The 23,379-nt window shown below is 41.4% G+C and overlaps 1 protein-coding gene and 1 pseudogene across 2 annotated transcripts in view; both read left to right on the top strand.

Annotated features, from left to right (window-relative positions):
• The first annotated feature begins 452 nt into the window (after positions 1 to 452).
• The window catches only part of FAM76A (family with sequence similarity 76 member A), a 28,178-nt gene continuing 5,251 nt past the window's right edge, over positions 453 to 23,379 (top strand). Inside the window, exons 1-7 of one of the 2 annotated variants that reach the window (XM_067725023.1) lie at positions 454 to 657; positions 1,950 to 2,014; positions 4,897 to 4,951; positions 5,701 to 5,853; positions 10,674 to 10,831; positions 15,680 to 15,766; positions 22,933 to 23,068. In XM_067725023.1, coding sequence (XP_067581124.1) covers positions 577 to 657; positions 1,950 to 2,014; positions 4,897 to 4,951; positions 5,701 to 5,853; positions 10,674 to 10,831; positions 15,680 to 15,766; positions 22,933 to 23,068 — 735 coding nt within the window. In that variant the 5' untranslated portion in view covers positions 454 to 576. Of the gene's footprint in view, positions 658 to 1,949; positions 2,015 to 4,896; positions 4,952 to 5,700; positions 5,854 to 10,673; positions 10,832 to 15,679; positions 15,767 to 22,932; positions 23,069 to 23,379 lie in introns of both variants that reach the window. The other variant, XM_067725024.1, reaches the window with a different exon arrangement.
• Positions 12,431 to 15,662, top strand: LOC137218378 (small ribosomal subunit protein eS6-like; annotated as a pseudogene).

A 23,379-nucleotide genomic window follows, 5' to 3' on the forward strand; every position in this document is an offset into this window, starting at 1 on the left:
TACCCCGACGTTGGAGGCGTTTTCTCAGAAGCCCCCATCTCCTTCAGGCTCGGGGTGGCGGCCGAGTTCTAGTTCAACAATGCACCGCGCTCGGCTCAACCAGCTGCGAGAGGGCAACTCCATGGAAACCAAAACATCACAACTCCGTGGAGATATCGCGAGAAGCACGGTGGCTCCAGCTGCTGAGAGAGGAGGAGCGAGGGCGGGAACAGAGAGCGAAGTGGGAGGAGCCTAGGCACTTCAGAGTCCCCCGCGGGAGACCTTCCCTCCCAGCGGCGCCCCCTCGTGACTGCGCTTTACATAATCGAGGCCGCGCGCGTCATAAGTGGCGTACTCCAGTCCAGACCGAATCAGAGTCGTAAGAAGCTCCGTGTTCCGCCCCTTCCTCCTTGATAGACGTCAAAATGAACCAGTGAACGGGCGTCCAGCGCCGCCGCGCCAGCCCTGGTCCGCTCGCACACGAGAACCCGCCCGCCTGCCGCAGCCCGCAGCCTGCCGCCGCCAGGTTGTGCTTCAGACTGTCAGATAAAGCGGCGGGCCGGGCCGGTAGGGTTGTGAGCACGGCCCGGGCCGGACATGGCGGCGCTCTACGCCTGCACCAAGTGCCACCAGCGCTTCCCCTTCGAGGCGCTGTCTCAGGGGCAGCAGCTGTGCAAGGTGCGCGGGCTGGGGCGGCAGCCGGGAACTGGGACGCTGGAGGCGCGGCCCGGAGCTCCCGGTTCTGTGGGAACGCCCGGCGGGGTCCCCCGGGCAGGGCGTGGCAGGCCCGCCTAGCTGCGGAACCGCACCCGCTCCGCCGGGGGCTGGCGGGGCACGTGGGGGAGACCCGGGCCGTGTCCAGGCCCCAGCGGCCGGCGTGTCCGGGTGCTTAGCAACAGCGAGGGATTGTTCTCGGACCCCGTGAGGTCGGGGGAGGGGACAGCTGGTCCCCCGCTCGCCCTCGACCAGCCGCGGCGGAGATCCCTTTTGGGCTGGCTTCCTCCCGCGTCGGGGTCTGCCGGGTTTCAAGCTTAGGAACCTCCTGCCCCGCCTGGGACAGAACTCCAGAGTTGGGTGCTGTCTGGGACGATCGTGTCGAACTGGGCGCTTCACGGGCACTTTTCAGCCAGTTCCAGAGTCGGAGGTAGCCAGGCTTTATAATAAAGCCCCACAGTCAAACGCACGAAGCAAAAGGATGATATTTCAGCTTCTAGTTAGTGACCTTCTGTCGTCGCAGTAACCAGCTGCTGATCAGTTTTTACCCCTGAAGGTCCAAGTTCTCTTTTTTTCTTTTAAGTTGTTTCATCTTGCTTTGCCTATATAAATGAATAGAGGGGCTGTGAAGCGACAGTTAAAAGTCACCAAGCCGGCTGGAGAGTGATGTTGAGATATCTCCAGATAATCCAGAGTTTGTGTCTCTGGTATGGCTAACTCATAATTGTGTGTCATCAGTGCTTTCAGTGGCCATGACTTTGTCTCTTTTGTTTACTAGGTATGAGAGAACTCAAAAAGTCAAATGTCTGAATGCCTTTTTGGCCTTAAAAAATACATATTTGATTATATGTTTGTATATGTATATATTTATTGATTTTAAGGGAGTTTTATATATGTAAGCAATAATGATTTTAATTCAGTACTTTGATTTCACAAGTGAACCTGCTCAAAAATCACACAGTGGCGGAGGCAGAACTGGACTAGAATCCAGGGCTTCTCATTCCCTAGGTCTGAGGCTTATTCATACCTTTGTTTTACAATTTATGACTAGTTCCATATAAATTCTTACTTAACTCCCACATCAATGCAGGGTGGTGGTGCCAGTTTTACAGACCAAAAAAATTAGTCCCAGAAAGTTTAAGTGACTCACTCAAGCACAGTGGCTATGCTTGGAATAGTACCCAGGTCTTCTGCCTCCTACTGAAGACTTTCCATTTCTGACTGCCTTTTAAAATTATATCCTCATTTCATTTCAGGAATGTCGGATTGCACACCCTGTTGTGAAGTGTACCTACTGTAGGACTGAGTACCAGCAGGAGAGGTACAGTTTTCGTTGACCATGAGCTTTTCCTTTGAAAATCTGTAATCGATTGCATTTCAATATACAGATTTGTAATCAGTTGCATTGTAATATATAGATTTGTAATCAATTGCATTATACACAGATTCTGCCATTTCCTGTTATAACACAATGGAAGTAAAATACACATATTTTTCCCTAGTTATTCATTAATTGCTTAAATTATTAGTTACTTATTTTTCACATCCTTGATAATTTTATATTGTGGGGTTTTTAAAATAAATTTATTTATTTATTTATTTATTTTTGGCTGCATCGGGTCTTCGTTGCTGTGTGCGGGCTTCTCATTGTGGTGGCTTCTCTTGTTGTGGAGCACGGTCTCTGGGCACGCGGGCTTCAGTAGTTGGGGCTCGCTGGCTTCAGTAGTTGGGGCTCACTGGCTTCAGTAGTTGGGGCTCGCGGGCTCTAGAGCGCAGGCTCAGTAGTTGTGGCCCATGGGCTTAGTTGCTCCGCGGCATGTGGCATCTTCCTGGACCAGGGATCAAACCCGTGTCCCAGGGAAGCCCTGTATTATGGTTTTGACATTTTTGACACTAAGAAACCAATCCCACAACAGTAAAACATGAGCCTTGTGCTCTAGTATATTTATATGCAGAGTTTGAAGAACTTATAAGCCAAAAGAAGATACTTTTGAAAATGTGACAATCTGATAAAGAGTTTGTTAGCCCTAGTCACATTTGAAAAAACTCACTTGCCTTTACACTTGCCTTGTGTGAATCTCATTTTGAAAAGTGTGAAAAATATTTAGGTGTGAATGAGCACACATCTTTGGGGGACTTTTTAATAGCAGCAAAGTGGTTTATTGGTATAGTAAGTTAAACTTTTGGGGAACCGTGGCTGTAGGTAATATTGCCTTAAGCAGGATGGGGTCTGTTTGCCAGCTCACACATGGACCCAGAAGCCTAATTTTGGTCAGCTTCATTTCAATTCTAGGAATATTTTCCCTGATATTTCGTTATGTATATTTTCAAAGAAAAAAAAGCTAAAAAAACTAGATAGTAAACACTCATCTACCCACTACTTAGATTCTACAATTTACACTTACTACTTTTGCATCTATCCATCTCTCTATCCATCAGTGTATTAATCCATCTTATTTGTGATGCAGTTTAAAGTTGGGGACATCAGTGTACTTGACCCTAAACACTTCAGCATGCATATCATTAACTTAGAGTTCAATATTTGTTTATGGTTTTTAAATTTTTTTAGAGGTAAAATTTGCACACATTGAAATGCTCAAATCTTAAGTGCATCATTCAATGAGTTTTACAAACAGTATATATCTGTGTAACCCTAAACCCCATCAAAATATAAAACATTTCTATCACCCCAGAGATTCTAACCCCAACCCAGTCAGTCCCCACCCTCCTTGCTTTTTCCAAGCAACTACTGTTCTGATTTTCCTTTCCACCATAGATTAGTTTTACCTGTTCTAGAACTTCATGTAAATGGAGACACACAGAATATACTCTGGAAGGTTTATATTTTAGCTTTTACATTTAGGCCTATGATCCCTTTCAAATTTATTTCTGTGTGTAGGGTGAGCTTTGAAGTATAACCCTTAATTCACACCATACATAAAAATTAATTCAAGATGGATTATAGAAATAGGTTTTTTTGCATTTTTTTCTAAAATGTCAAGAGCATTTGTATATATTGATATATATGTCCCACTCCTTGAGTAATAAATCTAAAATAAACCCAAATGTTCAACATCACAGAATCACTGATGCTAATCCTCTTTCTAGAGGTCTCTTTCAATGTACTTCACTTCCTGAACTGCCTTTTTTTTTTCTTTTTGGCCACCCCGTGGCTTGTTGGATCTTAGTTCCCCACTAGGGCCACGGCAGTGGAAGTGCTGAGACCTAACCACTAGACCCCACTGGACCACCAGGGAAGTCCCTGAACTGCCTTTTTAAAATGGCAGAAAATTGCCCTGGGAAATATTTTGTTTGAATATCTCATTTTAATTTAATGATTTTTACTTTGAGGTTTTTCTTTTGTCTTTTAAGTTTGTAGTCACTTTGATAGGAACTGTATGGGAAAAAAATCACAAAGTAACAATATACTGGATTTTTATGTGATTTTGTTTTTAGCCCCCAAATATTGTTTAAACTGTTGTTAAACATGAAGCATTCGTTTGTACCTCCCTTTGTGAAGGGTTAGACTTTATTTGAAGATAATATTTTTTCCCCAAGGCAGTTTATCAGTTTAGGCATGTAGGTAATATTATGACTTGGATCTTCACAAGGGAAAGGGCGTGTTTATTTTTGTCAGTGCTTAGCTCTTAGAGAAATTGGAAATATTGAAAAAATATTTGGTGTTAGCATCTATTTCCCCACATCAGGGATTTTCACATACTTTTACTTATAGAGGAGAACATAGAGTAAGGTCAACATGGATAGAGTCTCTGAGCTTATATCCCAAACACAAATACTTTACTCCTCATCTCGAATTTCTCAGCTGCTCATCTGAATTGAGGAGAATTAATTTCTTTTTTGCTAGTCCATTTTGGTCTAACATAATATTCTTTTCAGGGTCCTTTGCATATCTGATAATTTTACTTAGTGGTACTTGGAGATGTCATAATCATAAATAACTCACTCTTCATTTTAACCAAAGCCTCCTTGTATTTGAGCTAATAAAATTTATAACTACAGAATAATTAAAAGAGTTACTGGCCAGATACTCACCCTTCAGTTAATCAAATGTCCAAACCATATTCCACCTTGGCACTTAGTAAGGAACAAATTCCTTGGACTTAAGGAAGAATCAGTTTTCAAATGTTGTAAGTAAAACGATTTTTTTCTTATAAAGCCTTGTGTCTCTTTCTTCCTTAACAGTAAAACCAATACAATATGCAAGAAATGTGCTCAGAATGTGCAGTTGTATGGAACGGTAAGTAGGGTTTCTCTGTACCTAACAGTCAGGTCTCTTGGGACCGTACATTCTGTGGACTATTAATATAATTACAATATTTTTATTAGAAGACCTAGTTATGCGTAAAAATGTTCTCAGAAAAATTTATGTAGTGTTTTAGCTTTCAAACTTAGCTAATACTTAGTATTAAGGAGTTCTGTGTTTATAGTCACTGTGGCAGGATTGTGATTATAATTTTCCTTGAGAAGCTTCAGTAACCAGTATGTAAAGAGAAGGGGAATGATGAATCCTATGACGTGACCTCTTTGTTTGGTAACAGTTGACTATTCATTTTGATGAATGACTTTTTTTCTTTCAGTGTTAGGGTTCAGCATACTGTGTCCTTGCAGGCATTCTCCCCACATGTTTATACACTGATAATGTCAAAGAGGCCTTTTCAGAAATTTGGACGCACTTGCTCATTTCTCCAAGAGCTGGTTCTGTTGAATTGGTTAGAGAAGTCCCAGCATATATGCTAATGGGTTTTTGTTATTTGTTTGTTTATTTAAAAATCAATAGTCCTGTGCAGAAAAACACTTTATGTGGTGTTAGGAATTGGGCTTTATTGGATCAGTGTAAAAGGAAATTTATGAAGTTGGGAATGCATTTTTACCATGACTAATGAACTGTGTATAATAGAAATCATTGCTTTAAAAAATGCACTGGAAAAAAAAATGCACTGGTATTTTACAACATACTTACTTGACACTTTTTTTTTTCTCTTTAAGCCCAAACCTTGTCAGTATTGCAACATAATTGCAGCATTTATTGGCAACAAATGCCAACGCTGCACAAATTCAGAGAAGAAGTATGGACCACCATATTCTTGTGAACAGTGCAAGCAGCAGTGTGCATTTGACAGGAAAGATGATAGAAAGAAGGTAAATCTCTGTGTTTTTCTGGATATTTTTTTCTTTCAGAGAAATTCAGGTGGGCCAATTGTGTTAAAAAGACATATAACCAAGATTGATTTCTCAGTTCCTCTCCAAATTCTGTTATTGACTTTGAAGAAGATATTCAGCCTTTGTTTTCTTCATTTATCAAATGTGGACCATTATATTATAACATTTCATAGGTTAGTATTTCATGAGAATTTGAATTACAGTGTTCAACATCCCTTATAAGTGAAGTGGTGATTGGCAAAATTCTACAAAACTCTTTAAAGGAGAGATTGTGACTTAAGCAGGATATAGTCTGTTACCAGTTTTACTATCTGGCTCTTTAAATGTTTCTATCTGTTGAAGTTAAAGACCACAAGAAGATGATATAGATAAACCTCTATGTGGAATGATGGTACCTTGGTGGAATTAAAATGATTTAGATTTGGTCTGTTTAAAACCCTCAACTGGCTTCCAGTTGCACTTAGAATGAAACCCAAACTCCTTCCATAGCCTGCAAGGCCCATACCTGACTCTCAGTCTCATCTTCCATCACACTCCCATCTTCCATCACACTCCCCTCCTCCTCCCTTGGTCCAGCCACACTGGCCACCTTTCAGTCCTTCAGATATACCAGTCTCATTTCCACCTTTGTGCCGGCTGGATTTGCCTGATACACAGCCTTCTCCAGAGTGTCATAACTTGTTCCTTGCGTCAAGTCTCAGCTCAATTGCCAGCTTCTCACAGAGACCTTCTTTACTAACTCCTCCGATCACTCTATCATAGTACCCTGTTTATTGTCTTCATAGCATGTAATGTTATGAGAAATTATCTTGTTTGTTTACATGTTTGTCCACCCCCACTAAAGTATGAGTTCTTTGTCCATCTGTTTTCATGCTGTATTACCAGCAGCCTGGCACATAGTAGGTACTCGATAAATTTTTTTTGAATGAAAGAATGTAGTACAGAAACTCTCAGTTTCCAGAGATGCTTTTCAGAGATGCTTAGGCTCTCAAAAGCTGATTCGTGGTAACCAAATTCATTAATTTACAATGGGAGGAAGTAACTTTCCAGTGACCAGAATACTCCTGCCTGCCAACCAGGGCACCTCTTCCCTGAATCAAGATACTAGAGAAGCTGAATTAGTAATCAGAAGGTAACATATAATAATAGTTGGAGCACAAGCTTTTTAGTCCCATAGATCTGGGTTCCAGCCCACTTCTGGCTTAGCTGAATGATCCTGGGCAAATTATTTACTCCTGTTATGCATCAGTTTTGTCATCTTTACTGTGGGAATAACAGTAGCTACTTCACAAGGGCATAGGGAGATTTAATTGAGATAGGTATATAAAACAATTTTGAGCCTAGCATATACTATACTTCATTAAATGGTACCTATATTATTATTATTTGGATTACACTAGAATTCATTGTTTCTACTTTCTAGTTACAATCCTATCATAAGAGTTTGCGTATTTGTAGGCATCCTCAATCATCTATTTATAAACTTTAGGAGGACCAAGCTTAGGGATTGAGAGTGGATGATCTGGACTCAGAGTGCCTGGATTGAAATCTTTGTCTGTCACTTATTTGTTGTGTGACTTCAGGTGAGTTAATCTATCAGTGCCTCAGTTTCCTCATCCGTAAATGAGGCTGCTCAGACCTCATCGTTGTTATGAAGGTCAAGTGTAAACCCCTTCAGAAGGAATCTGGCACATGATAAGTACTCAGTGTTATCTATGATTATTTCTTTATGATAGTTTAATTCTGAGAGGGTGATTTTATATTTTTAAAGTTTGTGAAGGAGAGATCTGAAATAAAGTGTCCTGTGGTTCAGTGTGTGATTTTCATGTTTAGTGTTGGCTCTCTTTCAGTGCAGTTGCTTTGTTTTCAAACCCTTCTTCAGTGAAAGCTCTTTCGTGGAGAAGGTCTCCTATTTTTTTTTTTGGGCTGCATTGGGTCTTTGTTGCTGGGCGCAGGCTTTCTCTAGTTGCGGCGAGTGGGGGCTACTCTTTGTTGCAGTGTGTGGGCTTCTCATTGTGGTGGCTTCTCATTGCAGAGCATGGGCTCTAGGCACGTGGGCTCAGTAGTTGTGGCTTGCGAGCTCTAGAGCGCAGGCTCAGTAGTTGTGGCGTATGGGGCTTAGTTGCTCTGCAGCATGTGGGATCTTCCTGGACCAGGGATCAAACCCGTGTCTCCTGCATTGGCAGGCGGATTCTTAACCATTACGCCACCAGGGAAGTCCTCCTAAAGTCAGACCTTCAGGCCATATCCCATAACCATGAAATGCAGCAAATTGAAGTTTGGTTTCAAAATTCATTTATACATTCGTTAACAAATAATTAGATGCTTATCATGTCTCAGACACTGCTCTGGGTGTTGGAAATACACTGATGAACTAAGCAGAAGAGACCTTATTCTCTCAGAGCTTTTATTTATGTGTGTGAGATGGATGAGAACAAACAAGGAAATAAATGAACACAGATTTTAGGTGTAAGTGCTATAAGGAAATAGGGTATATGGTAGAGAGTGACTGGGGAGGCCAGTTTTGATTGGGCAATCAGGAGGACCTGCATGGAGATAAAATCTGAGCTGAAACAGGAAAGATGAGAAGGAAGCAGCCATGGGAGGCCCTGGAGGGCAAAGATCCTGGAAAGAGAGACCAGCTATGAAAAGACCCAGAGGCAAGAATGAGCTTGGCAGATGGGAAGAACAGAAAGAAGGCAGAGTGAACAGAGAATGAGATTATAAAGGCAGGCAGAGGCTACATTTAAGTCAACATAGGCTATGGTAAAAAGTTTAGATTTTATATTTTAAGGCGAGGAGAGACATAATCAGATTTACATTTAAGGAGCCCTCTTTGGCAGCTATGTGGAAATGGTTGATCTGGAGAAAAATAGTGAGATCATTTGGGTGGGTCTTGCAGTTGTGACAAGTAAGAATGGCTTTGCTTGGGTGGAAGCAGTGGAGTTGGAAAGAAGTGGATAGATTTGGACGGATGACTTGCTAATAGGTTAGGAGAATAAGGTGCAAAGAAGCTTTTGCTAACAAGACAAATACTTTAGGTAAATGATGGTCTGGCTTACCCATGTTCAAGATGGGGCAGAAGATGTAATTTAGAGGCAAGACATGAAAACTAAGATTCCATGAAATATCAGCACACTCCCTCCTCAACCTGAGTAACTGCAACCAGCTCTGCTGCCCTGCCACGTGTACCAGGCCACCCCACAAACTTACTTTTGCCATCTGAGTGCTGTACAGAGGCACCCCAGCTTCAGAGGATTGTGGAAGCCCCATTCTGCTTTCCTAGCCCTGTGCCCTGCACCCTGGTACAGAGCTGCTTCTGCCCAAAGTGATCAACTTTTTCTAAATCAAACAAAGTGCCATGGTAGGCCACCAGCAGGGATTGGGGCCCTGGAAGCTACTTGCCCATCAGTCTTTTTCTGGAGACATTTTTTTTTTTTTAACAGAAGATATTGGGGGTAGGAGTTTATTAATTAATTAATTGATTTTTCCTGTGTTGCGTCTTCGTTTCTGTGCGAGGGCTTTCTCTAGTTGTGGCAAGCGGGGGCCACTCTTCATCGCGGTGCGCGGGCGTCTCACTATCGCGGCCTCTCGTTGCGGAGCACAGGCTCCAGGCGCGCAGGCTCAGTAGTTGTGGCTCACGGGCCTAGTTGCTCCGCGGCATGTGGGATCCTCCCAGACCAGGGCTCGAACCCGTGTCCCCTGCATTAGCAGACAGATTCTCAACCACTGCGCCACCAGGGAAGCCCTCTGGAGACATTTATTTCCATCTGAGAAAAGATATCCAGCATACCATTTTATGAGCCATTTATAAGGTATTAAAGCTAAAGTATAGGGCTTCCCTGGTGGCACAGTGGTTAAGAATCTGCCTGCCAAGGCAGGGGACACAGGTTCGAGCCCTGGTCTGGGAAGATCCCACATGCTGCAGAGCAACTAAGCCCATGCACCACAACTACTGAGCCTACGCTCTAGAGCCTGCGAGCCACAACTCCTGAGCCCATGTGCCACAACTACTGAAGCCTGCGCGCCTAGAGCCCGTGCTCCACAACAAGAGAAGCCACCTCAATAAGGAGCCCATGCACCGCAACAAAGAGTAGCCCTCACTCACCACAACTAGAGACAGCCCATGCACAGCAACAAAGACCCAATGCAGCCAAAGATAAATAAATAAAATAAATTAAAAAAAAAAAGAAAAGGAAAAGCTAAATTATAAATTTTATGTTTCATCTTCTGTCTTCTCTTTTCCCTGCTGTGTTTTCCGTGATGAGCACCATAGAGATATTTGTGTCTTTTGAAATTCTTATGGGAACTTTGCTCTGGTCTCTGTTAAGTTGAAGAAAAACAAAATAAAAAAATATATAAAATTAGCAGCTCATTTTTATTTTATTTATTTATTTAAAAAATTTTTTGGCCATACCACACAGCATGTGGGATCTTAGTTCCCCACCAGGAATCAAACATGTGCCCCCTGCAGTGGAAGTGTGGAGCCTTAACCACTGGACCGCCAGGGAAGTCCCCAGCTCCTATTTTATTGAGCAATTTTTATGTACCTTGCACCATGCTTTACCTACATTATGTCACTAGATCCTTGCACCAGCCCTCTGAAGTAGGTTCTATTATCCTTCATTTTATAGATGAAGAAATTGACCCCATGAGTATCCAGCTGACTTCCGTAAGGTCACACAGCTTGTAAGTGGCAGATCCGGACTTAACCAGAGGTTCTAGCTCCTAATACCCATGTTCTTAGCCACTGCACTAGCACATTCCTTCTTCTTTATCTTTGTCTCCTCATCTTCCAGGTAGATGGGAAATTGCTATGCTGGCTGTGCACACTTTCATACAAACGGGTCCTTCAGAAGACCAAAGAGCAGAGGAAGCACCTGAGCAGTTCTTCCCGTGCCAGCCACCAGGAGAAGGAGCAGTACAGTCGACTGAGTGGTGGCAGCCATTATAACAGGTAACCCCGAGATGCATGAGATAGGACTAGAGGTGCTGGGAGGTCAGATGTAATACTCACACAATTAGCCATGGAAGCTACCATTTTGTCTAAATTTTCCTATTTTCTCTCTAGTTATTAGTCTATAGAGGGAATCTCCTTTGTCGTAGTTTGTAATTCATGTATCATCCAAGGGCCAGAGAGACTTCCATAAGGCATCAGGATTTTCTGACTTGGTTTCTGTTGTGTCTTAAAAGTTTGTGGAACTTACTCCACTTTAACATGTAACGTTCTCCCCTCCGTTAGAGTGGGTTATCTCCCTAGAAGATTGGACATTTCACAGTCTGAGGGATGCAGCTTTTTTATGCATATTGGCTAGGAGATTGATAGATATTCTAGGTTTGTCCTTGTGAGATCCAGTCAAAATGATGTCCTTTCATTATTGTCTTAAGCTTCGTTTCAGAGTATCTGTAGAATTGTTAAGAGTTCTGGCTTTGGATTGAATCCTGGGTCTGCCAAGTTTTCTGTATGGGATATTGGGCAAGTTTTTTCATCTGTGAAATGAGGGAAATAATAATATTACCTCATGGAGTTGTTGCAGAAATAAATTATATAGTATGTGCATAGTGATTAGTTTTATAACCGGCGTATAGGAAGCTTCAGTATATTTTAGTTATTCGTTGTTATTATTACCATTGTGATTTTCTTTGTTCATTGTTAAGTACTTTCATGAGCCAGGTTCTCTGCAAGGAATGCAGAGATAAGTAAAAGACTCACGCTGCTATCCAAGAGTATGCAGTCTGGTAGGGAAGACAGACCTGTAATCAAATCATTGCAGGATAATTCGATAGGCATCACAGTGGAAACATGTCAAAATACAGGCATAAGAGGCAGTGGTAATTAACTGCCTCGGGAGGTTAGGGAACGAAAGATCAGAGAAATGCTGGTGTTGGAGCTAGATCTTAGGATGGGTCAGAATCATCAGATAAGGAATGGGCAGAGACATTCTAGGCTGAGGGAATAGCATTTGCAAAGACATGGAGGGCATGAGACCACACGGAACTTGGGAACAGCAAGTCCTTTTATTTTGCTGGAGCTTATAATTGGGAGCTGGAAAATGGGAGGAAAAGGAATCCAGCAGACCTGGTAAGGAGCATGGTAAGGAGCATGAACGGGAAGCCACTGAAAGGATCTATGCAGGGGAGGGGCCAAATCTGCATTTAAAAAAAAATTAACCCAGACTACCAGGGAGAATGCATTGGAGGAAAAAGAGGCTGGGGCCTAGTTAAGAAGCTTTTTTGGTAAGAGTCCAGATAAGAGATGTTAATAGAGAACCTCAACTTGAGGCACTGACACTGAAGAGGCAGATTCAGGAAGATACTTTAGAAGGAGATTTTTGAGTAAATTAGATAATGTGATGAACAGATAGATCGGCAGGAGCTGGGTGAGTAAAGGACAATTCTCAAATTTCTTACTTGGGTGAATGGGTAGATCCTTATCTGAGAGAGAGTATAGGAGGGGGGAAAAAGAAGTTCAGTTTTGGAAAGTTGAGTTTAAAGCATCAAGAAGAATTATTTAGCTCTTTTCCGTAGCACCTTGGAGGTGAACGGCTGCTTCAGGATGAAGCTGAACATCTTTCCCAGCCACTGTCTGCCAGAAACTCACTGAAGTGAACTATGAACGCAAACTTTGTACCATCTGTGAGAAGTTTATGGCCATGGAAATTGCTGCTGATGCTCCAGGTGAAGAATGGACGGGTTATGTGGTCCAAATCAGTGGTGAGAGTGACAAACAAGGGACCATGAAGCCGGGTGGCACGACCCACAGCCGCGTCTGCTTGCTACTGCGTAAACAGCATTCCTGTTACAGGCCAAGGAGGACTGGAGAAAGAAAGTGCAGATCTGTACAGGGTCGCATTGTGGATGCCAATCTGAGTGTCCTGAATTTGGTCATTTTGAAAAAAGGTGAGAAGGATATTTCTAGATTTGCTGATACAACTGTGCTGCATTGCCTGGGGCCCAAGAGCTAGAATCCGCAAACTTTTTAAGCTCTCTAAAGAGGATGATGGGGCTTCCCTGGTGGCTCAGTGGTTAAGAATCTGCCTGCTAATGCAGGGGACACGGGTTCGAGCCCTGCTCCGGGAAGATCCCACATGCCGTGGAGCAACTAAGCCCGTGCGCCACAACTACTGAGCCTGCGCTCCAGAGCCCATGAGCCACAACTACTGAAGCCCACGCACCTAGAGCCCGCGCTCTGCAACAAGAGAAGCCACCACAATGAGGAGCCCACGCACCGCAACGAAGGGTAGCCCCTGCTCACCCCAACTAGAGAAAAGCCCGCGCGCAGCAACAAAGACCCAAGGCAGCCCAAAATAAAAATAAATAAATTTATTAAAAAATAAATTAAAAAAAATAAAGAAGATGATGTCTACCATTATGTTGTGAGAAGGCCCTTAAACAAAGAAGGTAAGAAACCTAGGACTAAAGCACCCAAAATTCAGCGTCTTGTTGCTCCACGTGTTCTGCAACACAAACGTCGGCATATTGCTCTGAAGAAACAGCATGCTAAGAAAAATAAGGAAGAGACTGCAGAATATGCTACACTTTTGGTCAAGAGAATGAAGGAGGCCAAAGAAAAATGCAAGGAACAGATTGTCAAGAGACAGAAGCTGTCCTTGGTCAAAAAGAAGATGTTCTAAGAGTAACAAATAAATAGATATGACATCCAAGAAAAAAAAGAACTATTTAGTGGAAGTTTAGCCTAAACTCACAAGAGAGGTTTGAACATGAGCCATTGGTAGCACATAAGAGTCAGTGGTAGCAGAGATTAGTTTAAAATGTGGATTTCTGTGGCCCTACCTCAGAGTTTAATTCAGTAGAATCTAGGATAGAGTCCAGGAATCTGCTTTGTTTTATAAACATCTCAGATGATTCTGATGCAGGTGATCTGGGGAACATCATTTCTAACCACTATGATAGATAGTTGTTAAAACCATGCTCTTTAATGACACGACTCAGGTTGGAGGCTGAGAATAGATTCTAGAAGCACTCAAGAAGGATGGAGTGAATATTTGAAAACCAAATATCTGATCAGGGTTAATATCCAAAATACATAAAGGACTCAACAGTATGGTGTTTCCTGAAAAAATTAAAAACAAAACTATCATATGATCCAGTAATCACTCCTGGGTATATATCTGAAGGAACTGAAATCAGTATCTCATATTCATTATAACTTTATTCATAATACCTAAGATATGGAAGCAACCTAAATGTCCTTCGAGGGATGAATGGCTAAAGAAAATGTGTATATACATACAATGGAATATCCAGCCATAAAAAAAGAAGGAAATCCTGCTATTTGCTACAATAGATAAACCTGGAAGGCATATGCTAAGTGAAGTGAGCCAGAGAGAGAAAGACAAACACCATGTGGTATGACTTTTATGTGGAATCTTAAAAAAAATAAAGCTGATTTCATAGAAGTAGAGAATAGAATGGTGGTTGCCAGGGGCAGGGGGAGAGGGAAATGGGGAGGTGTAGGTCAAAGGGTACAAACTTTATAAGAAGAAGTAGTTCTGAGGATCTAATGTGTAGCTTAGTGACGATAGTTAATAATACCATGTTGTATGCTTGAAAGTTGCTGAGAGTAGATCTTAAGCATTCTCACCATTAAAAAAAATAAAAGAGGGAATTCCCTGGGAGTCCAGTGATTAGGACTCTGTGCTTCCACTGCAGAGGGCATGGGTTCAGTCCCTTGTCGGGGAACTAATATCCTGCAAGCCACATGGTGCAGCCAAAAAATAAAGTAAAAGAATTAAGTATTCGAGGTGATGGGTGTATTAATTATCTTGATCTTGGTAATCATTCTATAATGTACATGTATATCAAATTGTCACCTTGTACACTTTAAATATGTACAATTATATTTGTCAGTTATTCCTCAATAAAGTCGGGGGGGAAATGGATGGCATGGTCAGTGGTATCAAATATTGAAAAGAGGCCAAGTAAGAAAAGGTCTGAAACATCCTTTGGGCTTGGCGATTGGACATCCATCAAAGTAAAAGGGTTGCAGACTAGTTTTAGGGGGTCAACTTATTGGGGCTAAAACTGATCTTTAGTGTTGTTGTGGGACTCAGACACCAGAAGATTCACAGAAATAGAGTGAGGAAGAACTGGACTTGGAGTTCAAATATGTCAGCCTGGTGTCTAGTCCCAGCTTCACTGCTAACTAGCTGTATATCCCTGGGTAGGTCAGTTAACCTTGATGAGCCTCAGTTTACGCAAAATAGAAACAATCCCTTGTATATACCTCACGGTATTATAAGATACATGTGAGACAATGAATGTGAAAATACTTTTTAAATTGTAAGATAGATTATACTTCTGAGGTTTTATTGACTCTATTCTCATAGTTATTAATAAAGCAGATAATATTTAATCAAGGCCAAGAATTTGGGGGAGGACTATAGAAACGAGCTACCCATGCATCCAGGACCTATGAAATCAAGACTTTGGTGGATTTTGATGATCAAGAATAATTAGCTCTTAGATCTTAGATCAGGCCACCTGGACATTTGTGCTTGTTGTCTGTTTCATGCGGACAGCGTGCCCCACCTGACCTCAGAATTGAAAGCTTTACCCCCTTTAAGTAACAACACAGCTTCATGTGTGTTCCTTGTGTTATGCTATATTTTTTTAAGTAAAATAAATGAAAGAGAAAAAAAAGAATAATTAGCTCTTGCATAGAATGGGTACAGTATTACATTGGTCCCATTTGACAAGACTTTCATTGTGATGTTTTATTAATCTTTGATTTCTAAAGTGTGTGTATCTCTCTCTCTCTCTCCTTTTTTTTTGCCACTAAAAGTCAGAAAACACTTTCTACATCTTCAATTCAAAATGAAATCCCAAAGAAAAAATCCAAGTTTGAGTCGATCACAACCAATGGAGATAGGTAAGCCAATTCAAGTGTGTGTGCATGTTTCTGTTTGAAATGCATACACAGTTCCTGAAACAGGAATACATTTTAGGGTGTGTCATGGAGCTAGTCTGTGGTTGTCCATGAACTTCTCAGGTTCGCTACACTAGCCACTTGATATCTTATAAATAAACAGTACTGATATTTGTTTATAAATCTAATCTTGTCTAGAACATATAACTGGATTTCATAGCAATTGAATTCTGCAGTCCACAAATAACTTCCTCACACGAATTCAAAGAAGTCAATAGCTAGATGCTTTTTATTGTGATCTGTGCCTGTAGCCTCCTCCAGGCAGGGCAGGAGTTGGTCTCCAGAGGCAAAGCAGAGACAAGTTGGCATTTTTTTTTTTTTTGGCTGCACTGCACAGCTTGTGGGATCTTAGTTCCCCGACCAGGGATTGAATCTGGGCTACGGCAGTGAAAGCGCTGAGTCTTAACCACTGGACCGCCAGGGAATTCCCGACAAGTTGGAATTAAGGCAGTATTGCTCCGTCTGTGAGGGATAATCCATGCTTCCTTAGCATTAACAGAGATAGCCCAATGCAGATGCTGGCTCAGGAGAGAAGGAGATGTGTTTAAATATTTTTGTTTCATTTTAAGCCTTTCTAAATGCATTTTTATTCCTCACTTTCCCCTCTCCTTCTCAGTGATGCTTCGCTTACGAGCTACTTTCTCCTCATATCCAGGGTGCCCCATCCATGTTGGTGCAGTGGGCGGCTTCTCAGCAGAGTCTTGGGGCCACCTGTTTTCCTGTTCCTCCAGGCCTGGGCATCCTGAAGTGAGACCACCTGACACACTGTTCCCTAAAATCCTTGGAATCATCTCCATTCTGAAAACTTCCATTCTTGGTTCTCCCTCCCAGGCAGTGGTGGGTATGGGAGCAGACCAGCATATAGGCTTACCAGCGCTGAATTTTATTTATTTAGCTGGTTACACAGCGTCTATGAAGTTGGCTTTTTCATTAACTTGATTTGAGACTCTGCAAGCTGTCTTCTTAATGCTAGTATTAGTGACTTTAAACTTCTTGAATTGATCCTTCTAGAAATGCTTAATTTAGATATTTTGATTACATAGGGGAAGGAACCATAAAGACCATCTTTCTGGTCAGCTTTATTGTTTATTCTCTGAGCAGCTAGTTTGACCATTCTGAAGAAAATAGATATGGCACTGATTGTCCCATCACCTCTGCCAGGATTCATGATCCTGTAAAAACTACTTTTTAAAAGAGTGAACCATTCTGAATGCCCTGCTTTATAAAGGCCTAAGCCAAGACCTACAGCCTTTAGATTCATCATTTCTGTTTTGTGCTATTTGTGACGCAGGCTATGTTTGAATGACCCAGAAAAGCTCATTTAGTTTAACTTTTAGTTTAACCAACAGTCCTTAAAGTTTGCCTTCTATTAGCTCATTTTGTTCTTGAGATACTGCCACTATTCTTTCTGACTATTGTTATGGATACACCAAGCCAAAGACTTAAACTTTCTGCTCAGTGTTTTATTGCATCCGGTTACCAGCAATGATTGTTTTCCTCAAGTAGGATGCCGATCCTTAACTTAGGTCTGTAGTCTTTCATAATGTCCTCTGGGAAAGATCTTTAAAAATAATTTTTCCTTTAAATGTACATGGTAATTAAAAAAATAACTTATCCTAATAACTTGAAAATTTGGAAAAAAATTTTCTGCTGCCAAAAAAATTATTTTCATATACAAGTTCCATTTGAATGTTCCTGTATTAGCAATCTTAACAATCTATTCCACTTGTTTACATTTCTGTCTTTTAAAAGTTCATATACAAGGTAAATTACATTTTTCCTTTTCTTTTTACTTTTTGTGTTTTTTTCCCTTGCTTTTCCTTCACTTAGAAAACATTCTGACAAGACTTTTTTTTAACAGTCCTTTTTTTAATGTCATGCAAACCAAAAATTTTTTCCTGAGTATCCATTTTGAATTCAGTTCTGTAGTAAATGTTACCAGTTTTGTTTCCTAACTATCTATTGTGACTGCCTCCCAGTTTTTAATTAATCACAATCCACTTTGCTTGTCCCACTCTTAAAATATCCATATACTTTTTATTTTACTACAGTAAAGTTGCTTTACAATGTTGTATTAGTTTCTGCTGTACAGCAGAGTGAATCAACCACACGTAATATACATATACTTTTAAATTTATGCTTTTATTCTTTCATTTTTATCCCTTCATGTCTTCTGCAGGTTGCTCTCTAACAGTTTTCCATTGACCTTTCTATACTACCATATTCTCCTCTTTTTTTTTTTTTGGCCGTGCTGCACGGCATTTGGGATCTTAGTTCCCCAACCAGGGATCAAACCCGCGCTCCCTGCAGTGGAAGTGTGGAGTTGTAACCACTGGACCATCAGGGAAGTCCTCTTTTTTATTTTTTAAATATCGAGGAATATTTGATTATTTTTTCTCGTCTTTTTCTTTTTTTTTTTTTTTGCGGTACGTGGGCCTCTCACTGTCGTGGGCTCTCCCGTTGCGGAGCACAGGCTCCGGACGCGCAGTCTCAGCGGCCATGGCTCACGGGCCTAGCCGCTCCGTGGCATGTGGGATCTTCCTGCACCGGGGCACGAACCCGTGTTCCCTGCATCGGACTCTCAACCACTGCGCCACCAGGGAAGCCCTCTTCTTTTTCTTTATTCATTAGCCTTCCATATCATAGAGAACCCATTACTTTAGGGTTTTTTTTAAAAAAATAAAACCATTTTTCTCATGGTTTTATACTTAGAAAATGCCTTAGTCTTTTTATTTTTTAGTATCCTATAAAATTCACAGCCTCCATCTCAATATTTTATAGTTTGTCAAAATTGTAACAGAAACTCTTCAATTTGAAGAAAATCGGAGTTCATTTCTAGCTTTCCTTCCCTGAGAAATGCACTTTTTGATCATATTTGTTTATTGTTCTATGGGCAGTAAAAGCAGTGGGTGGCCTCCAGGCACACCTTGTGGTTTATTGTTTCTAAAGGACATTCTTTTCCTTTCCTTATAGTTTTATTTTATTCTCCCTCTGAAATATGCCTGAAAGATTAGACTTACTCTGTGTGGCCTTTGAGGACAGACCCAGGACTAATGGATGGGACTGATAGGGAGGCAGGTTTTGGCTCAACCTGAGGAAAGGTGTTCTCTTAAGCTTTTGGAAAAGACAAGACGCTTCCTGGAGAAATAGTGAGTTCCCTGTCTTTGGAGATATTTAGAAAGAGACTGGATTTGATTTTCTGCGTTGGTAACCTAGTCATCTTTTTTCATTTTGATACCCAGCAGTTCTTATTAATCAGGAGTTACAGAGTTAGAGAGGTCAGGACCTAACACAAGAAAGACACAACTAGTTTTGTCAACGATTTATTGGTATAGGAAGACTCCTTCCTCAAGAAGCAGGTAGAGCCAAAGCAATCTTGAGAATGAAGAACAAAGTTGGAGGTGTCATGCTTTCTGATTTCAAACTGTACTACAAATCTGCAGTAATCAAAACAGTATGGGATTGGCACAAAAACAGACACATGGACTGATGGAACAGAATAGAGAGCCCAGAAATAAACCCACACTTATATGAGCAATTAATCTACAACAAAAGAGGCAAGAATATACAGTGGGGAAAAGACAGCCTTTTCACTAAATGGTGTTGGGAAAATTAGACAGCTACATGCAGAAGAATCAAACTGGACTACTTTCTCACACTACTTACAAAAATAACTCAAAATAGATTAAAGACTTAAATGTAAGACCTGAAAGCATTAAACTCCTAGAAGAAAACATTGACAGTATGCTCTTTGACATTGGTCTTAGCAATGTTTTTTGGATATGTATCCTCAGGCAAGGGAAACAAAAGCAAAAGTAAACAAATAGGACTACCTCAGACTGAAAAGCTTTTGCACAATGAAGGAAACTATCCATAAGGTGAAAAGGCAACCCACTGAATGGGAGAAGATATTTGCAAACGATATATCCGATAAGGGGTTAATATCCAAAATGTACAAAAAAATCATATATCTCAACATCAAAAAAGCAAACAGTTCTATTTAAAAATGGGCAGAGGGGACTTCCCTGGTGGTGCACTGGTTAAGAATCAGCCTGGCAATGCAGGGGACGTGGGTTCAAGCCCTGGTCTAGGAAGATCCCACATGCCGTGGAGCAACTAAGCCCGTGCACAACTACTGAACCTGCACTCTAGAGCCTGCGAGCCACAGCTACTGAGCCCGTGTGCCACAACTACTGAAGCTCGCCCGCCACAGAGCCTGTGCTCCACAACAAGAAAAGCCACCGCAATGAGAAGCCCACGCACCGCAACTAAGAGTAGCCCCCGCTTGACACAACTAGAGAAAGCCCGCACGCAGCAACGAAGACCCAATGCAGCTATAAATAAATGAAGTTTATCAAAAAAAATAAAATGGGCCAAGGACCTGAATAGATGTTTTTCCAAAGAAGACATACAGATGGCCTACAGTCACATGAAAAAATGTTCAACATCACTAATCATCAGGGAAATGCAAATCAAAACCACAATGAGATACCACCTCACACCTGTCAGAATGGCTATCAAAAAGACAACAAACAACAAGCGTTGATGAGGATGTGGAGAAAATAGAACCTTGTGCACTGTTGGTGGGATTGTAAGTTGGTGTAGCCACTAGTATGGAGGTTCCTCAAAGAATTAAAAATAGTACTGCCGTATGATCCAGCAATTTCACTTCTAAGTATTTATCCAAAGAAAACAAAAATACTAATTCAAAAAGATAGGGCTTCCCTGGTGGCGCAGTGGTTGAGAGTCCGCCTGCCGATGCAGGGGACACAGGTTCGTGCCCCGGTCCGGGAAGATCCCACATGCCGTGGAGCGGCTGGGCCCGTGAGCCATGGCCGCTGAGCCTGCGCATCCGGAGCCTGTGCTCCGCAACGGGAGAGGCCACAACAGTGAGAGGCCCGCGTACCGCAAAACAAAAACAAAAACAACAAAAAGATATATAGACCCCAATGTTCATTGTAGCATTAGTTACAATAGCCAAGATAATGAAAGCAACCTAAGTGACCATTAATAGACAAATGGATAAAGAAGCTATGATGTGTGTGTGTGTGTGTGTGTATGTATACACACACATACACACACACACACACACACACAGTGGAATATTACTCATCCATAAAAAATGAAATCTTGCTGTTTGCAACAACATGGATGGATCTAGAGGGTATTATGCTAAATGAAATAAGTTGGAGAAAGACCAGTACTGCATGATCTCACGTATATGTGAATCTAAAAAACAAACAAAGCAAAATAAAAACATGCTCATAGGTACAGAGAACAAACAGGTAGTTGTCAGAAGGGTGGGGGTAGGGGATGGGCAAAATAGGTTGAAGGAGATTAAGAGATACAGACCTCCAGTTATGTAATCAGTAAGTCATGGAGATGTAATATACAGCATAAAGAATATGGTCAATAATATAATAATGTTATATGGGGACAGATGTTTACTAGACTTCCGGTGATCATGATATATGCAAATGTCAAATCATTATGTATGAAACTAACATAATATTGTACGTCAGCTATATTTCAGTTTAAAAAAAAGAAGAAGCAGGTAGAGCAGAGTATTAGGAGCTGTGAGGACAAGAAGAAGTTATTTATACTAGCCCATTACTCTATTTCATTTGTTGCTCTGCTTATGGGTTTACCTAGATTCTGTTGGGTTGAGGGAAGACAGTCCCTTGGTGAGCATGAAAACCGGTGGAGACAATGATGGGTCCTTTCAATATTTTCTCCTGCATGCCTTGTTTTATTATTTTACATTTACTTTTTGTTACCCAGTAATTCTGCATGTTTATCAGTTAGAAAAGCAGTGATCCATTCTTCCTCTGACATTCTTCTCATATGCTTCGTGTAGACAGAGGGGGAACATTCTTATCAATGGAGTGTGTCTTCCCATTCTAGCCATAGAAATGTTTGACTTGGTAACTATGAGGAAGTTTGTCCAGTGGTTCACCTTGTTATTTGGAGTTTCTACCTGTGTAGAGAATTATTAGTTATTAGATGTTGTTTAAGATGTAGGAAAGAACCAACAGCAGGGGGTATCTAGAGTAGTTGCTATATTGATATAGGGAGTTGGGAATCAGTATTGCAGTATCTGTTAGGAGAAACAGGTTTGTGTTTTACTTTAAAGGTTGCCCTGGGAAAAGTAAAGAGCTTCCTTTGGGAAGTCTGTAGAGAAGGGCAGGATTTGACTCTCTTGGCCATGATTCCTTAACTTGTTTGGGTCTAAGACACCTCTGACCAGCCTTAGAAAGCTGTGGATCCTCACCCTAGAAACCATCCATTGTATGTATACGTAGAATTGTACATACAATTTCAGAGCTTTACAGATTCCCTGAACGTGTCCTGGTTACTCTACTAAAAGGATGGAGTTCACCTGGCACTTTGACAGAGTGTAGTGCTCAGAGACTATTACTGGGAGGAATCTATTGAAAACCCCAGGTTGTGGTGTGGCTTTGCAGTTTGCCACCTCTTTGTTCTTTTCCTAACTAAATATTGCAGAATTCTTGATATTGGAAGTGACAATGAATAGGCCAGTTGTAGTGGGGGAAGTTGGCTTCTTTCCTATTAATTTCATCTTCTTTCTATCACTTTTTAAAAAAGACTGACTGCTCCTGGGGCAGAACACAGCAGCTGCACCACATCGTGGGCTTTGGAGCAGAAAACAAAGAGTCAAAAACTCTATGGGTAGCTTTAAAGAAAAACGCATGAACTTACAATTGATAATTTATCCAGATTCTAGGGAAATTATCTAATCACAAAAAAATTATGACTCTCACCCATAAATAATCGGAGATCTTCAGTGAACCTGGAACAGAATATCCTTGGCTGTTGTGAGAAGGCATTTATTTTAGTCCTGAATGTGAGCAAAGATGCTGCAGGAATGCTGTGGGTTGTGGCTTTGGTTGGTATAATTATCTGATGGCTACCTTACCTGTGCAGTTTAGCAAATACTCTCAAGTCAGGTGTGTATTTTGCTTGATGCTGGGAATTCACATAGTTGCTCCTGCTCTTGCCCTTGCAGTCAAGTGGCCTACGATGTGTACTCAGGTAGAAAAAAGTTTATCAATCCAACTGATTTTCTCCCCCTCCATTTTTCCACTCAGCTTTTCCCCAGACCTGGCTCTGGACTCACCAGGCACTGACCACTTTGTCATCATTGCCCAACTGAAGGAAGAAGTAGCCACTCTAAAGAAGATGCTGCATCAAAAGGATCAAATGATTTTAGAGAAAGAGAAGAAGGTACTGTTTAGTTAGTGCTTCCCAGGTCAGAATGAGACAGGCAGGTAAGATATGTGGTGCAGGGCATGATGCTGTTTTTTTGGTTTTGTTTTTTATAAATTTATTTATTTATCTTTGGCTGCGTTGGGTCTTCGTTGCTGTGCACGGGCTTTCTCTAGTTGCGGTGAGCGGGGGCTACTCTTTGTTGCGGTACATGGGCTTCTCATTGCAGTGGCTTCTCTCCTGTTGTGCGGTTTCTCTCTTGCACCTGGGCTTCAGTAGTTGTGGCATATGGACTCAGTAGTTGTGGCTCGCAGGCTCTAGAACGCAGG

Source organism: Pseudorca crassidens, chromosome 2, assembly GCF_039906515.1.
Source record: "Pseudorca crassidens isolate mPseCra1 chromosome 2, mPseCra1.hap1, whole genome shotgun sequence".
NCBI classification, from domain to species: Eukaryota; Metazoa; Chordata; class Mammalia; order Artiodactyla; family Delphinidae; genus Pseudorca; species Pseudorca crassidens.